Source organism: Otolemur garnettii, unplaced genomic scaffold (genome assembly GCF_000181295.1).
Source record: "Otolemur garnettii isolate 467f Iridium unplaced genomic scaffold, OtoGar3 scaffold00284, whole genome shotgun sequence".
In the NCBI taxonomy this organism is placed as follows: domain Eukaryota; kingdom Metazoa; phylum Chordata; class Mammalia; order Primates; family Galagidae; genus Otolemur; species Otolemur garnettii.
The window spans coordinates 914,610-933,838 of record NW_003852679.1 but is presented as its reverse complement, the minus strand read 5'-3'; the positions used below and the strand labels follow the sequence as shown (position 1 = coordinate 933,838).

Genomic DNA, 19,229 nt, shown 5'->3' with positions numbered 1-19,229 from the left:
TGTGTGTGTGTATAAAGAGGGTGCCAAAAAAGTATATACATTTTAAGAAAGAAAAAATAGGTATTAAAGTTATACTTAATATATACCAGAACAAAAGATGAATACCAGTCACATTTGAGCACCTCTTGTAATTGCAGAAGTCAAACATGGCTTGAGTATTATAACATGGCTGAATCTTAAAACATCACATTAAGTGAAGTAGAGCAGATACAAATCGCAAATATTTTGTGATTCCACTTATGCGAGGTACAAAAAGTATTCAAATTGATAGAAATTCAAAGTAAAATAGTACTTAGCAAGGGCTGAAGGGCGAATAATGAGGATTTATTTTTTAATGGGTACAGAATTTCAGGTTGGCATGGGGAAAATATTCCAAAAGCAAATAGTAGTGACAGGTGCACAACAATATGAATGTACTTAATATCACTGAATTTTTCACTTGCAAAACAGATAAAATTATAAATTTATGCTATGTATGTTTTATCACAACAAAAAAAGTAAGAGAAAATTGTATACGTCATATAAAGACTATAACATTGTCTAAGTTAGGCTAACATATGTATGGTAAAAGTAGGTGATAAGAAATCAATAAGAAATTTACTAATTCTTAAGTTAACTACCAGTTCTCTCAGGATCCCATACTTGGTCTAAAGTTACACATTACTAATCAAGATAAGACAATAAAGACAAAGTAGGCATCATAAATAATTTTGAGATGCTGAGTATATAACCATTTTTGGCAGTTTAATGACACTTCCAAATTCAGATAAATATGCATAAATTTGTTTACAATATTATGGAGATTATTTTATTGTCTTATGAGTAGGAACAGAACATTGTAGATACAGATACAAAAGACCACAGACATATTAAAAATACCTTAGCATTATATTAAAATGTATACAAATGTGTAATTGAACATGTTTGTGTATTCTTGCCATTCACTCTGGAAGTCTAGTTTGATAAAACATATTTCTAATAAAAAACAGTATTCTGTGGAGCAAGATAATCAAAGAGAAACTTCTAGCAATTGTTTTTCCTCAGGAATACCAGATTCAACAACTATCCATGCAAGAAAACAACCTCAGAACAATCAAAAATCAGGTGAGTAGTCATGGTACCTGCTTTCAACATTATAACAAGGACAGAGGCACAGAGGAGGGCAAAAAAGACAGTCTTGCAATATCCACACCACTACTCCCCCAGTCCTGGCCGTTCAAAGCCAGTGCGGGATGGAGAGAGCATCTATGTGCCCAGGGTAGGGAGAGTGAAGAGATTGTGGGAATTTGCAATGAAAGTCAGAGCCACCCTGTCACAAGGGAACCCAGTACAAGGACAGACTCCTCCTGGCATGTTCGCCATGGAGGGAATATTTTAGACTAGTTAGCCAGACTAGTTAGCTCTACCTCAGCTGTAGAAACCTGAGTTCCAGCTACCCTTACCATGGCTACAGAACATAAGGAAATGTTTGCAATCTTGCATTTAGTATGTTTAAAGATCAAACTGAAAACTGGCAAAAGATATGAGCAGACATTTCAAACAGGAGGGTGCACTGATGATAAATAAGCTGATAATAAGATATTGAATATAATTAATCACTGGAGAATGCAGATTAAAAGTACAAATATTAGGACACATATAAAAAATGGCTAAAATATTAAGTAATGCTAACACCAAAATGCTGGGGAGTGTCTGGAGAAACTTGATCACTCACACACTGCAGGTAGAAATGGGAAATGTTTCATCCCTCTGGAAAAGATTATAGTAGGTTCTTAAAGAACCAAACACATGCTTACCATGCAAACCAAAATCACGTTCTTGGAAACTCATCTTTGGAAAATGAAACAATGCATGTTCACTATCTCTGCTTCTGTGAGCATTGAATTGTGAGTATGGAATAGCTTGGTTTTCTGCTTCAGGCTTTTGCATTGGTGCCATTAAAATCCAAGCCAGTTTAATGGGAAGACTTTGTATTCAGGCAAATGTGCTTCCAAACATGTCATGTTGTTGTTGACAGGCTGTTGGATTAATATCCTCACTTTCTTAAGGACTGTTGGACTGTGACTATACTAAGTTTCTGCTCATGTATTACTCTTCCACACAGTAACATGCTCTATCAAAGAAAGCAATCAAAAAGGCGAGAGAGAGAGAGAGTTTATGGAAGAAGATGTCCATTATGACCTAATGTTGAAAATGATATTTCTACATTCCATTCTTTTCCCATAATTGAACTTTTGGAAGCAAATCATTATGTTCATTCCTCACATAGTGGGTTGGGAGGATGTATATTATAAAAACGAATGAGTGAGAGAAGGTGAGGCCATGGTGAGGGGGCATTTAAAGCAAAGTGCCACAATTCATGGTCAAATGTTGTCTATTATTTACTCATGCAAACCACACTCATCAGTTCAAATCCTCTCATTTGACCTAATTTAGCTCTGGCTGTGGACAAGACTGTGGAGTATAATTCCTTGAGGACAACTCCATCTGTAGATCTGTGAAACTAAGGAATAGTTAACTGTTCCCAGTACCAACAATATGCAAAGGTAAGAAAGGCAGAGAGCAACTTCTATAAGAATGTTAACCAGTTTGATGAGAGTATTTCAAAATGTATGTGAAAACAGTACACTGTACCCCATGATTGCATTAATGTACATAGTTTACTATAAGAAATAATCAAAAAAAGAATTTTAATTGAAATCTTGGGGTTAGGGGTATGGATTGGAAGTTAAAAGGAATCACTACTCTATAGCAGTTCTGACATCTGGCATGGCCCATGGGGTGAGTTCCTTGGTTAGTTTGCAAGGAACTAACTGTGAATTGTCTCTCTTGTCTATTGGTTCTCTCAGCCCTTGCTTGACCCTCTAAGCCAGGGGTCCTCAAACTTTTTAAACAGGGGGCCAGTTCACTGTCCCTCAGACCATTATAGGGCTGGAATGCAGGTCCTGGGATGAGTAGGCTGCCAAGCAGGACAGGCAGCAGCAGCAAAAACATCTAGCGGGATGGATAAATGTCCTAGGTGGGCTGCAAGTGGCCTGTGGGCCATACTTTAAGGATGCCTGCTCTAAGGCAGTGATTTTCAACTGGTGTACTGGGAGAGGATCTTAGGTGTGCCTCAAAAGATCATTAATTAATTTTGTTAATTAATTAATGGTTCAAGTGTGCCATGAGATAAAAAGGTTGAAAAACATTGCTCTAAGCATTCCTTCATTTTTCATACATTTTTTCATAAAAGGCAGTGTGTATTTGCAGATGAACAACTATCTCTCAGCTTGCCTCTTACTGGTACAATTTGGGGGTTTCCCCCAGCCTTTTTTCATTTTGTATTCTCTGTGTCTTCTCATTTTTGCTGAAAGTGTTTCTGCTGATATTTATCCTAAATTGGGAGCCTCCCAGAGAACTCTTTAGTGTTCACCTTCAATGAAAGTAACACTCACAGACATCTTTGAAATAAGTCCTTTTCTACCTTGAACTTTTGCTGAGATGGCTGAAGTACAAAGCTCTGAGTCTAAAACTTCTAAAGGTCCAATTTTTTAATTTAGAGGATTTGTAAGGCACACCTTTACTTATTTTTGATAAGTAAAGATATAATTGAATAATTCTGATATTTTTGAGATCAAATTAATTGACTAATAATTAACATTTGTCTAGCCTTACTCTTGGCTTTTTCTCCAGGCCACATTTTCCTGACAATGCATAGGATCTATTTTCTAACTTGAGCATCTCTGGAGATGCTGATAATTTTCAACATCTTAAGGTCATAGTTACTTTTTGTTTAACAGTTGTTCTCTGATTTTCCCTCCTTTTGTGTTTTATTATAATCAGTAAGAAGAAACCTGGAGCTATGTTCACTAGGTCTATCTTCTACTTTCTACAAATTACAGAAAAGAATGTACTAAGCTTTTTACCACTAAATTATAAATAATCCTTCTTCATCCAGTCTCCAATAATACATTCCTAATTACAACTTCATCTCTACCAGCAAGTCTGTCCCAGGAAGTCTGAGCATGGTCTTCAGCATTCTTCCAGTCCTCACTCACTGCCTGGCTCTATAGTCACCCCCATTTCATGTATTTGTTACAGCAGTACCGTATTTTCAGGTGCCAAAATCTCTATTAGTTACTTGCTGTATAACAAATTGTCATGAAAATGAATGTCATTGAACAACATCTATTTATTATATCATAGTTTCTGTGAGTCAGGAAGCTGAGCACATCTTGTTTGTGTTCTCTGCTTATCATCTCCTAATGAATTTATAAGCAAGATGTTGTCTGGGACTGCTATCTCATTTCAGGGTGTGACTTGAAGACATGCTTTTCATAGCTTGCTCATGTGGTTTCTGGGCAGAATTCAATCCCTCATGGCTATTAGATTGAGGTCCTCAGATTTTCACTGGCCTACATTTGCTTTTCTTGTGGCCTTCCTTATGATGGCAGCTCGTTTCAGCAAAGCAAGCAATCTAAGAAGGCAAGAGAAAGAAGTCCGTGCAAAACAGAAATCACTGTCTTTTCTCACCTTGTTTCTTATTTCTAACCTTATTCATATATGTGGCACCCTGTAACTTTTGCCATATTCTATTTTTTAGAAATATGTCATTAGAAGCAACCTACAGGAAAAAGAACGGATTACACAAGAGAGTGAACAGCAGGAAATAGGAAGGGATTAGGAAATTTCCTCAGGTATTAGGATTGCTGACCCCAGAAATAACAGTTGACTCACTGACTCACCATTTTCATGTTTTATTTTTATTCAGCAAGTAGGTACTGAATGACATTTAAATAAATACACTATTTACAACTGCTGCTTTATATGTCAGATGCCTTATGTTATTATGTTACATAGAATATGTATTCTCACACCTCCACATTGACTACTAAGTCTCTGTGTCCTTTTTGTTTTCCCTTTATTTTATGATTTCATGAAGTTCATACATGTGCATGTATGAGTATGTACATGAGTTTGTGCATCTATTACAACCAAGCTTTCTTAGTACAGATTTTTGATGGCTTCTTCCAAACTTCTCACACTTTGATCAGAAATATGAGCAGATAATTTTAGAAACATGTAAGGGCAATTGTGTTTTTCTCTAGAGCAAGGAGAATTGCAAATTCTGCATTAGAATCTTATGATTTAAAGCTATTAGAGTTTATATTATAGCTATTTTAAAAAGTCACCAATTAGTGAAATCTTATGCTTAAAACACATAGGTGTATTTTTCACATAAGGACTACTAACATTTTAATCCAAAAAGCAATGTCATTGGATAATGGGTTTGGTTTCATTATCTTTCCAATATCATATGAAAAATAAATGCCAGCACTAGGTTTAAATCCATTCAATGTAATTACGGTAGTCATCATTGAACACAGTATTTGATAAATAACATAATTTGACACAGAATATATACATTATAGTGTTTTGTTACCATTTGTGGACCACACATGGTGCCATCAGCAACATAACCATTATCTCTTCCATCTGATCTCATGGATGACCCAGTGGCAACAGATAGACATACATAGTCTTGAATATATGTGTAAACTGCAGAATGAACATCATTTTTATATGTATTTTTTTGTGGCCAAACACAAGCTAATTTTCCACAGAGAATATCCCTGGAAATGCAAAGCAGAAAATTATTTATCATTTTATCTCGTAATGATACTAGTTTCCTATTAAGTATTACAAGGATGATAACATAAATATTGTTTAGTTTATGGTATAAAACCTGACAAATATAAAAATAAAAAAAAATTATTTTATGGTGCAAAACAACTAAATCCATCTATACTAATTGGCATTGTAGCATAATTTAAATGTATACACTTAAGATGTAAAGATTTGACTTCATTTCATTTTATAGAGCTCAACTTTGTTTTCTAGGTTCCACTGTTGTATAGCACTTTTATTTTACCACATTCATTAGGAAACTTTTTGCAATATAGCTTGGCCAATCTGGTCCCTAGAAAGCTGCTAATTGCATTACTCTTTCTCTGTATTTTAATTACACCTAAGAACTCTGTCATGATCTTTATCTATCTTTTTTTTTTTTTTTTTTTTTTTGCAGTTTTTGGCTGGGATTGGGTTTGAACTCACCATCTATGGTAAATGGGGCCGGCATCCTACTCCTTTGAGCCACAGGCACTGCCCATGATCTTTATCATTTTTAGAAAAAAATTTTAGCTTATTGTAAGGGTACAAACAACCAGATGACAATTTCTGATTTTTTAAGGTAGAGTCCCTCTTTTAATTGTGTCCTGCACCCAAAAGGTATGCCATACAACCCTACATAGTACCTTTTAAAGTGGGAGCTCACCAATCCCCTTTGCTAGTATCCCTTCCCCCAAACTTGAATAGAACTAAGGTTTTCTCCTATGTGGAGGTATGTTTAGATGGTCTACTGCCTTCATAATAAAATTGAGTTCATTGGATACTTGGTTTTCCAATCTTGTGATACTTTACTAAGAAGAATGTGTTTCATCTCCATGCAGGTTTATAAAAATGATGTAAAGTCACCATCCTTTCTTATGGGTGAATAGTACTCCATGGTATACATATAGTACACAGCTTGTTAATCCATTACTGAGTTGATGGGTATTTAGGTTGTTTACACATCTTGGCAATTGTAAATTGAGCTGCAATAAACATTCAAGTGCAAATGTCTTTATGATAAAATAATATATTTATCTTCTGGGTAGATACTTACTGGGGGGGGAGATGGTGCGATCAAATGGAGGTCTAATTTGAGTTCTTTAAGGACCCTCCATATTGCTTTCCAAAGAGGCTGGATTAGTTTGCAGTCCCACCAACAGTGTAAAAGTGTCCCTCTCTCTCAACACCCACACCAGCATCTGTAGTTTTAAGGCTTTGTGATATGAACTATTTTCACTGGTGTTAGGGGGTATCTCAGGATGGTCTTGATTTACATTTCTCTGTTGATCAAGGATGATGAGCATTTTTTTTCAAGTGTTTGTTGGCCATTCATCTTTCATCATCAGAGAAGGTTCTGTTCATGTCTCTTGCCCAGTGATAGATGGGATTGTTTGCTCTTGTTTTATTGTTTTGGGTTCATTGGGGGGGGGGTTACTCTGTTTGTATTTCTTAGGTGCAGTCCCTCTTATAATTGTGTCTAATCCCCAAGAGGTGTGTCATATACTGTAAACGCCCCCTCACCCCGTGCCTTCACTCTTCCCTTCTCTGTTCTCTCTTGTTCACCCACCACCCATATTGAATTGATTTGAAATTTTCTCTTATGAGGGTATGCATTAAATCATCTACTGGCTTATATTAGAATTGATTACATAAATTCTTGCTCCTCCATTATTGTGAAACTTTACTAAGGAGAATGTGTTCCAACTCTATCCAAGTAAAGCCTCCATCTTTTTAAGAGCTGCATACTATTCCATGTTATACATATACCACAGCTTGTTAATCCATTCCTGGGTTGGTGAGCATTTAGGTTGTTTCCACATTTTGGAGATGGTAAATTGAGCTTCAATAAACAATCTAGTGCAAATGTCCTTATGATAAAATAATTTTTTTCTTCTGGGTGGATGCCTAATAATGGGATTGCAGGATCAAATGGGAGGTCTACCTTGAGTATAAGTTTGGAACTTTTTGTTAGATTAATACCCTGAAAATATCTTTTCCCATTTTGATGGTTGTAAAAGAAGAGAAATGAAAGGAAATATAAAAGGGGTTGAACAACTAACAAAAATGGAGGAGCTCTTGCTATTGAGAAAAGTAGACATGAAAAAATAACAAAACAAAACAAAAACTAAACAAAATTAACAACAAAATAAAGAAAACAACTAGGGAAAAAATAAGAAAAGAAGCAAAAAATGTATAAAATATGTATTTGATATATGTCATGCAATGTATTATCTGGACACCAGGAGGCGCTGTGGTGTTAGAAGCCGGCAAACACTGCACGCTGGATTTTCTGTGTATTGTGGGGGTTGAAAGCCATTGTCTGTAAGGAGACCTGATCTTGTCTTCCTGACTTCTTAACCCTCAATCTGGGCCTCTTCATTTGGTCAGCATTCAGTCCTCAAAGGACTGGTGTCCTAAAGATTTTGCCATACTTTCCTGATTTCTGTCAGAGTGTCTCCTGACAACAAAAGAAGCCCTCCTTGGGAATGTGGGGGCCATTCAGCTCACCTCAAGAATGGCCGGTCAAGTTCAGCAGACACATCAGAGCTGGTTGTACACTAGGACCAAATGAACAGGTCCTGCCAGGCAAGTGGTCTTCCCACAATGGTGTTGCCCCACCAGCAGCCAAGCCGATGGCAGAATCACTGCACCTGGAGTTGAACCCTAGCCACCAGATGTTGTTCAAGTCTCTGCTGCACCAGTGAGTAGTCCAGTCAAAAATCGAAATACTGGAGAACAACCAGTTTCCATCCCCAGACATTCATGGGAGAGCCAGGCAACCAGTTGGCCTCTGTCCCTACCAAGCACCTGCCTTTTGCATCAATTTTCCTCAATTTGAGACCTCCTTGTTGGTTCCTGAATTCTCCTGCTGCTTCATTGTGCCCCCAGAGTGATGTTTCTGTGCAGATTCCCTCAGTCAGAGGTGGCTGAAGACTACTTTCCCCCATGTCACCAGGAATATCTGGCAAGGAAATGTCTCTAGTCTGATATCTTGCCTGACTCCTCCCGTGTCTGTTATGATCTTTAGATAGCACATTTTTTTTCAGTATATATTCTCTTCTTTTGGATCCCAAATTTCTTTGTTTGGTTTATCAAAGGTCATGTGGTGATACATGGCTGGATTCATTTCTAAGTTCTCTATTTGATTCTACAGATCTATAGCTCTATTTTTGTGCCAGCCCCATGCTGTTTTGATCACTGTAAACATATAGCATAACCTGAAGGATGGTAATGTGATGCCTCTAGATTTGTTATTTCTTAAAATTTCTTTGGCTATTTGAGCTCCACGTAAAATGAAGTACTATTTTTTCAAGTTCTTCAAAGTATTATGTTGGTGCTTTGATGAAGATTGCATTAAATCTGTAGATCACTTTGGGTACTATGGACATTTTAACAATGTTGATTCTTCCCAGCTGTAAGTATGGTATGTTCTTCCATTTATTAATGGAAGTTTCAGCTATTTCTTCTATTAGGGTTTCGTAATTCTCCTTGTAGAGGTCCTTCATCTCTTTTTTTTAGGCATTTTCCTAGGTATTTCATTTTCTTTGAAGCTACTGTGAAGGGTATTGTATCTGTGATTTAATTCCCAGCTTGACTGTTATTGGTGTATATGAAGGCTACTGATTTGTGGACATTGATTTTGTTTCCTGAGATGTTATTGTACTCCTTGGTCATTTCCAGTATCCTTGTGGTGGAGACCCTGGTGGTTTTCCAAGTATAAGATCTTGTCATCTGTAAAGAGTGATGGTTTGACCTTCCCTCTGCCAATTTTAATACCCTTTATCTTCTTCTCTATTCTGTTTGAGCTGGCTATGCCTTCCAGTACTATGTTCAACAGCAATTGGCTATAGAAAGCAACTTGTCTGCTTCCAGTTGTAAGTGGAAATGCTTTCAGTTATACTCCATTCAATACAATGTTGTAGATGGCATGTACAAGTTTAAGAAATGTCCCATCTATGTTTATTTTCTTGAGTGTTTTAATCAGAAAAGGATAATGAATTTTGTCAAATGTGTTTTCTGCACCTATTGGGAGGGCCAAATTTCCCCCAACACAGATATTTCCAGGGTATATAAATAAATATATATATTCTTTAGGAATTTAGGAACTTTTAGATCTCTTCCATGCCACAAATACAACAAAGAGTATCTCATAGACACTCTATTTTGCCATTGATAATCTATCATTGGGTAAAACACTGACTTCTCTAAGAAGCTTACAGTATTCCCAGGCTATGCTCTAAAAATTAGACTATGACACTTCTCACTCTTAGAATCACACAACTCTATTTATCACATATCATCCTCAATGAAAATAATTGTTTTTAGCTATTTACAAGTATATATTGAACCTGCCAATATTATTTTGTATAAAAAACTCCTCTATCATAAAATTTTGCCCATTTTTCATAAAAGATCATTTTGAGTCCTTTAGTATCAAGAGAGGTTAGCTTATGATATCAAGAAGAAGTACAGAATGAAATGAGGTTGATAGCCAAAACTTAAATCACTTTCCAATCTCTTATTCCTACCAGGATATTTTTTTTCCTGTTTCTCAAGTCTAAATATGTCTTTAAATTTTTATTGTACTTTCTTTGTATGAAATATACTTTAAACCAGCCTTGCCTTGTATGTCTCTTTCTAGTTTGGCCTAGGGGTATATACTCTTACTTCAAAGTCCATTTTCCCCAAATTTTTCATTTATGGTTAAATTCTCAGAACTTGTTTTTCTTTTCTGAAAATTAATCATGAATGCTTTCATCTGATAATTTATGCTATTTAATTCCAGTCTCATCTAGTTTTCATTTCAGGAAAAGTACTGTTATATAAGATAAAGTCCAGAGAAGTCATGTTTAGTAAATTTCAGTTTCTCCAAACTTTCCTTTTCCTTTTTCCATGAATAATTTTAAATCAAAGGCAGCAGAGAGATTGAGTGCAGCTGGTGTACCACATTTTCTGTTTTTATTGGGTGCCACTGTGGTATAATTCAGTCTGCCTGGTCACTGGTGCTCTGTATTGGTGTCCAACAGGTGTGGCTGGTTATACATTTTCATTTATATTATACAGAGTCCCCTCATGTGCTCTGCATTCATCAGCATTGCCTTTGTGATTCCAGGTCTCCACTTTCCATCCACTAGTGCTTCTGTGTTGGGACATGCAGGAAATTCTACATTCTCTTCATGAAATGAATAGTACATGATCCATGGTAATTTCATGTGTGGAGAGGGGTGGTATAGAATACTATTTTAGTCTTACACAACTAGCTACCTTTAAACCTATCTTTTACCTTCATGGAGGAACCATATTACTTGTGAACCAAGCTGAGTATGTGAGTATGGTGCTCACCTAAAGATTTTACAATTTTTTCCTGGCTATGTCTTGGAGGTTAGAAGAAAGCCCTGCTTCTCTATTAAATACTTGAGCTTATTTAAATGCTTTTATACTTTCTCCCAATTCCCTTATTTCTTTAATCTGGCTTGGCTGTTTGTATGTGTGTGATACTTTTATTTTTCCTTATGTTTAATGAAATTCAGGAAGTATTTCTTATGTAGCAGGCACTTCCTTTATTGGATATAAGATTTTACAAATCCCTTTATTATGGGGCTTATAGTAAAACTATGTCCCAATAGTACAAATTCAGCTATTGATATGTACTTCCATACTTTACAGGTTAATGTTTTGGAAATAAATAACAACAAAAACTTTTTTCTCAAGAATCTTATATCTAAAAGTCAAAGCATTTGCGTTGTAATTATTTAATTCCATTTAAACATGTTATAAAAATCAGTTTTAATTGACAGTATATAGTAGTTCTAATTCTTTGCACTTTGTGCTCACTATCCTCCTCTGTTAATAAGTATTATCTTTCTTTCTTCCAGTCTCTTTTTAGGATGATACTATACATAAGAAGGAAACAATAAAAAGAAAACCCTGAATAACAGAGATGAAAAATACACATATTGGTATTTGAAAACGTTGTCCTGTTTTATAATTTACTGTTCATTACAATTTAGTATATCTTTTTTTTTTCTTTTTTCTTTTTTATGTTATTATTTTTAGTGTATCTTGATAAAAAATATATAATTTTTATAATTCAAAGAAACATTTATTTTCTACATACGTACTTCTGTTCACAAGGTAATGGTTGCAAATTTTTAAAACCACATTCTCCATATCTGTCACGCAGAGAATTAACTGCTTTAAAACAGGCAAAAGGAGCACCTTGAGCACCTTAAAATGCAAACATGTCACTTATCATTTTTGATTTAAATTAAATTTTTGTTAATGACAGCCTAATGAAACTCTAATTCAAAAATAATTGTGTACTTTACCATGCATTTGTACCCTGTCAATATAAGCAGAGAGCAATAATTGTTTTTAATGCATTATAGAAAATGATTATAGTTATTATAGTAAATTGTATAATGGTTAAAAACAAGTTGTTGTCCCTCCCTGTGAGAGCAAATACTAGTCCAATGAATATTAGGTTTGACCTTGTAAGTTGTAATGAAATGAAAAAGTTGAGGCATATCACTTATGGTCAGTAACCCCTTGAACTAATACATGGTTTACCATATTCTCTTTTTTTCTCTGACAGGAAATCATCAATGTTTTAGTGTTTAAGTGGGGGGGGGGTAAGTGTTATACTGGAGGCATTATGGAATATTACATAGTTGTGCTGTGTATTAATCTTGAAGTTTTGGGGTATTATTTCCATTTCATTATACACAAGAGTTAGAAACTAGAATTGGAGTGTGACTATAATATATACCTACAATATGTGGCCTTGGGATTGGAGTTCAGCTTTAGGTAGTAAGAAAACTATTATCAGAAGCAAAAAGGTGAAAATGCAGGCTATGAGATGGTGCAAGTTTTGAAGAAGCTATCTTCTCAATAAAGTTAAAGAGAGATAATGGCCCAAATGAACGTATTGTCTTAGGCAAAGAGGTAAAGAAACAGAATGTGTCTTCCTTATGCTTGACTAGGTGACACAAGTACTCACAAAGGACAAGCTAAACTCAGAAACAAATCAACTATTTCAAAAGTAGGAAGGAAAGGAAATAAAGTCTAGATGGCATCCATCCTCAGGCCCTGGAACAGACAATATGGATATTGGCTGATGTAAACTGACTAAGTCATTACATTTATTTGGTTGTGTATTTTCCTTGGTAGATGCTCTTTGATGGGTGTTGACCTGGTTGATTAATACATAGATCTTCACATTTCTTTTTCACTTCTGTATCCCCACATATTTATATCCCAGAGCTTTTTTGTCTAATTTTCCAGTGTGTCTACATCCAGGCTTCCCACTACCCAGCAGGATCCTTTGTATAGCCAGGTAATTAGTACCTTTCAAAACCACTCCCGAGGGAAGTTGCAGTGTGTAGTTTACAACCAATTACTACACTAAATCCTCTGTAAAACAAGCCTAAATTTGTTCCTACTGTGTCAGTTGGACATAATAAAATCTCATATACCCATAGATGTGAGAGGAGAGAAAAGCAAAGATGTAAGAGGAGAGAAGGACATATTCTTTTGGATTTCCTGCTCATGGATGTTTCTTATGTGCTCTCTTTTTGCTGTGCTAGAATCCAGATTAATGACTTCCATCTATTTACCCATACAACTTCATGGAACTGACATAACTAAGCCTATGATGCATAGTTTTGACCACACAGTCATCAATTGGTGTCCTCAAGTCAGATTCTCTATCTCTGCAGGGCCAAGAACATACCAGGAGTTGTCTTGTCAAAGCTGTATATTTCTTTACCCACTTTAGATGGTAAGCTTGCTCAGGAACTCCATGGCATGTACTGCTATTCTCCCAAATAGGCTTGCTATAGACCATATGGAATTTTTTCTTACAATCTAACTCATCCAACATTATAGGATCTGCTGCGTTTTATGACCCAAAGGGCAGAGATACTTGCATCTCTGCTGGGCATGTTGCAGTGCCCTTTACTACTTTTGCACTTTATTAAATATTAGTAACCTTTTATCACACCCAGTAAATGGAATGGGGTAGTTACTTCCCCCATGCTATCTATACTGCCACCAGAATACAAAAAGGCTAACAGGTGTACTTCTTTGTCACAGGATATGCAAGATACAAGAGTTTGTCTTATAGTTTGTAGTGGGTATCAGGGCATCCCTCTGAACATTGGATTACTAAACATTTCAGTGATGTGAAGGTCTTTAAATATTTCAAAAGTCGACCTCTTCACCTTGTTAGCACATGTGTTTTACCTTGTCCTCTAGCATGCTAGCTATGCTTTGCTTATTTAACCTGTTTAGTATAAAATCATTGGTGGGGTGGACCAATTAAATATTTTCTGGTATGTCCGAACCTCTTCTACTATAGAATGACTGAAGACAGGGGAATAAACATAGTCCTGGAGCAAAATTCTAAATGAATTCCATTATCTATTTTATGTGAGTGTAAACTTTTTCTAATCCTCTTTTCAAATAAGAATAGAAAATAATGTATTTGCCAAATCAAAGGATACACTCCTGCTACATATCTGAAGCCATGTTAATCTGTTCTAGCATAGGCACATATCTGGCACAGTGAGTGCAATTAAGACAGCTACTTGATTACATTTGAAATAAATAGTTTACTATTATCTTCAAAGTTCCTACAGGGGTCATTTTGAATAATTAAATGTAGATATTATATAGACAACCACCCCTGGATCCTTTAGATCTTTAGCACTAACTTTAACTTCTGGGAGGGGACGATGGTTACAGAGGTTTTCTAAAATAGGCCAAGATCTCAGTGAGGGGACTGCACAAACTACTCATTACACATACCCTAATTATACAGGCTAAGGCTGAGGAACAACCACCCAGTAAATTCACTGTAAATTGACGTACGGCCAAGATTATTACATTCCTTGCCTCCTGCACATCATTCTGACAGGGATACAGGATTACACTGGGTTTCTGTATATCCATGCCAATTCATACTCTGTACCCACCATTTTTAACAATGTTTATTTCCTTTTCTCCCCATGAAGAAAAGCTCGATCAAATGCAGGTACATTTAGGGACATTCTAAAGGAACTGTTAACAGGTACATTTGCCAAGGTGTTATGTGATTTTCTTTCTGAGGCCTTCACTCTTACTTAACTCAATGAGTTCTAACTCTAATTATTGGGATAGGTTGAGAATGTGGATGTAGAATTATTACATTTATTGAGCTAACTTTCCTCAATCTCCTGGCTATCCAATCCAATCTTATGATCCATTCTCAAAAGTTTCCTTTGATGGCACAAATCGAGTATACCATGGTTGGCTACTTACAGAAATCATATTCTCCCTCATCCCTCTGTAGGTGATGTACCCTTGTCTGATACTCTGTCCTTACTGCTTATTACAATAATTTCATCTATCTGTTTTCTGTCTTGTCTTGATTGTTTGAGATGTTGTTATCAGAGGACACAGTTCTGTAATGTCTTCCTCTATTATCATCCCTGGCTTGCAGAGAAAACCAGCATTGAAATTTGTCCTGAATCTAGTATCCTTCTGGCTAGCATGTTCCCTTGTGCTTTCCTGCTGGCCTTGCACTTTACCTTTGGTCTTAATCACTTGGCCTTGTACATGTAGTATGTAAATTCTAGTATTTTCACTTCCCTCAGCCTTTTTCTCCTTCTTACCTCTATCTGCTATGTCAGAGATAAGGTCAGCCATTATGATTTTTCTGACTTGTACAGGATATTTTAGTACAAAGTTTTTACTATCTTCTAGGATCTTTGCCAGAATGTTAAATCCTGTACCCCAAAACAGTGATCCCTAAAAAATAAATCCCTCCTTAACCAATTTTATGATTGAGCACTACTCGCAGAATCCAGTCCCATTCACACTCTCTTGCTTCTGGCAGTAACTGCTGGGGCTAGAAACTGCACCTATGTTGGGGAATATTTCCTTTACTGCCTCTTAAAGGTCCAGCATATCCCTGGTTATCTTGTGGTTTGTTATAAATCTAGTTCCAGCTAGTTCCCAAAAGGGGTGGGTGGATCCTAATGAGGATGCAATTTGTGTTACAAGAAACAAGCTTCTGAAATATCTTCATGCCATTTCAAACTGTGGGGTGGGGGAAGTGATAGGCCTGGATCATTTTGTAGAGTCAACAATTTCAGAGGAGTCTGGATGCTCAAAATTTGAGGGGGGATTATATTTACAACCTTTCCCATCCCATGCATGGGTCTCATTCTTTTCCTACCCCAAACTTTAAGCCTGAAAAATGGACCTCATTGGGAATTTAACATTCTCTAGATTTCCTTCAAATTGATAATTAAGTCCTCAACTCTGTCTAACCATTTTAAGAAATGAGAGCCTCTTTAAAATGCATATCTTTTTGCAGTCTTTTCCCAAGTTTAATGATGCTTAGTAATAACCATCCAATCTCATTGTCCAAAAAGTTATTTCCCCAATACTTTTCACATGTGCCAGGTAGTGTGCACTCTTTCACTAGTACACTATCCCACTCATAGAGTGTATTATCAAATTCCCCCAGTGATGGGGTACTCATAGGCAGCCTGTTCAGGAAGGGCTTTGTTTGAAAGCTCATCTTAGGGTGCTCATTCACAGCTTGGCAAAAAGTTACTTGGTTTGAAAATTTATCTTTAAGACTATGTACTCACATTACTCTTAGTACTAACTGTTGGTGGTTGGGGCCTCTAGAAGCCAGCATCTAAATGAGGTATGATATGAAGACTATTTATTAGTGTCCATAACATCTGGAAGGGGAGGAGAAACAAGATGGAGCCAAGAAGTCAACTTAGATCCAAACCCAGTGAGGACCATGGGTAACTTTACAGTATAAATAGTATGCTGGTGTGTGTCAGATTGGGCCAAAAATCTAGCACTCTTTCATGATAAAAACTCTCAACAAGCTGGGTATCCCATGCCACATTTCAAACTTATAAAAGCCATACATGGCAAATCCACAAGCAACATCATGCCAAAAGAGGAAAAGCTAAAATAATTCCCCCTAAAATCTAGAATGAGACAAGGCTGCCCCCTTTCTCCACTTCTATTCAACATAGTGCTGGAACTCCTAGCCAAAGCAATCAGGCAAGAAAAAGGAATAAAGCACATATAAGTCAGGAAAGAAGAGGTTGAACTATCACTTTTCACTGATGGTATGATCTTATATTTAGCAAACCCTAAAGATTCCATGAAGAGACTCCTATATATGATAAAACAAATTCAGCCATGACTCAGGTTACAAAATTAATGTCCATAAATTAGTAGTATTTCTATATACCAATAGCAGTCAAGCTGAGAGTCAAATAAAGCTTCAATACCATTCACAATAGATACAAAGAAAATAAGACCTAGGAATATACTTAACCAAAGAGGTGAAAGATGTTAACAAGGAAAACTGGGAAACACTGAGAAAAGAAATCTCAGAGGACAGAAATAAATGCCAAATGTTTCTAGACTGCTCATAGACTGGTGCCACATGCTCATAGACTGGTGGAACCAACATTGCTAAAATATCCACACTACCCAAAGTGATTTACAGATTTGATGAAATCCCCATCAAAACACCACCATCATACTTCATCTATCTAGAAAAAATACTTCTGTGTATTGTTTGCATCTAGAAAGGAGCCTGAACAGACAAAGCAATCTTAAGGAAAGGAACACTTCTGGGGGTCAACATAGGCAGGATTTTGTGTGAAACCCTCACTTAAGCTATTCATTGCATATATGTTACCCTGGAAAGCGTGTGCTTCTGGGTAAGGTGTCTGAGCAGTTGAGGTAAATTTTGAAGGCATTGATAGATGAAGACTATCTGAATAACTACTGGCAATATATCCCTTTTTCTCTATTCCTTATTTTTGTTTCAGCATTCTATTTTTATTCCTTTAAATGCACATAGCACAACTACAAGTTTAATATTTCTTTTGTGCTTTTTCTTTCTTTATCTCATGATCATAGCTCCCTAAATACAACCATATGCCTATGTCTGTCCTGGGATACTGTCCAGCTCTCTGCATAAAAATACTCAGTTTTTTAATAAAATAATTTTAAAAGTTTAAGTTTACTTAAGGAAAGAATGCAAAATTCATGAAACTACATGTTAATTCATATGTGTCACAAGTAGTATGGGAGAACAAATTTCAGCTATCATGTATGAAATAATGTTTGTGGAGTAATGTATAATCTCTTTTAGCTATCATGTATGAAATCAATGATTGTGGAGAAATGTATAATCTCTGCAATTCTCATTATGCCTAAAGTTTTGTTTATTTGCTTACTACATGACTGTGACTGAGATAAAGTAAAACATCATTAGCCATATGTTATATGTGTGGGAAACACGTAAGAAAGACATCTCAAGATACGCATAAAGAACAAGATGTCCAAGGCAGTGGCAAAAGTTGCTGACCTGTGACACTGGTTAGGCATGTGTGACTGTAACAAAGTTACAATTACATGCACAGTGAGCAATAGGGCATATGCATCAGCAGCAATGGTTGCAACCATATGCACAACAAAAAAAATCTCTCAGCTACACAGAAATAGCTAAGGTAGATCCTAGCCAGACCAGCAAATGGCAGGTGTCCAAGCATGTGTTCCCCATACCAAGATACATCAACCCAGAAAGACAGTCATATCTGCACATCCCGCTATACATTGTAGCATGTTTTGTTGCTTTCTCTATGTAATTTTTTCCTTACACTTCTTTGCTTGAATCTCCATTAATCCATTAGAACCTGGAATCAGTGCTGCACTACTGTACTCTAACAGTTTATGGCCCTCCAGGATGCTCAATTGTACAGTTGTATTACTCCCAGCATCTATGTCTTCTCTCTGTGGCATGCTCAGAAACCTAGAGGCTCTGCTTTGCTGGGGGTTGCTTCACAGTAGACTACTTACTTTCTCCTATGTTTTGGTAATTTAAGAAGAAAACTGTCTGAAGATAAGGGGCCATGTAAGCAAATCAAGGAGGAATGAATAAATGAATGAACTGCATCAGAAGATGAATTTTTTGACCCTTTTGTGTCAGTTGAGTGGGGATACTGTAGCATATAATAGAGGAAGTAATATGCATGAATTGTTACGCCTTTCCTAAACGTTTGTTGCAATTAGAATTCAAAAAGATATCAAATATCAAGAAACTGATTTTTCTATTATAAATATAGAAAATATATACTAGATCTCCTTTTAATGGATTTTGCAGAAAATATTCTTTATTTTTATTTTTAAGAGATGTGTTAAGCCCTGATGAAAAGTTACTGTGACAGTAACAAAAATAATATTCAAATAAACATTAAGAAAAACAAAATAGCTTTTGCTCTTTTCTGACTCTTTGAATGATTGGATTAATTCAAAAGTCTTGTATTGAAGGGCTCATGAACTAATTTTAAAAAATGAGAAAAGAAAACACACACGAGTGAATGTCAAACAAAAAATAGAATCCTCAAAACACAGCATATAAGATACCACAGTTCTGCAGGTCTGGTTAAATTTTGGTTAAGTTACCTAATCTGAAATGTATTACTAAGACAAGTTTAAAATAATTAGGAAGACGATGTGGACCACATACCATGTCATTTGGTACAAAC

At 36.1% G+C, this 19,229-nt stretch overlaps 1 protein-coding gene across 1 annotated transcript in view; it reads right to left on the bottom strand.

The window, feature by feature from the left end:
* ADAM18 (ADAM metallopeptidase domain 18) overlaps window positions 1–19,229 on the bottom strand; it is a 188,263-nt gene that overhangs the window by 36,332 nt on the left and 132,702 nt on the right. Inside the window, exons 15-16 of the mRNA XM_003803189.1 lie at window positions 11,775–11,880; window positions 5,426–5,615 (exon numbers count right to left, since the gene is read on the bottom strand). Of these exons, the coding sequence (XP_003803237.1) occupies window positions 5,426–5,615; window positions 11,775–11,880 (296 nt within the window). The remainder of the gene's footprint in view (window positions 1–5,425; window positions 5,616–11,774; window positions 11,881–19,229) is intronic.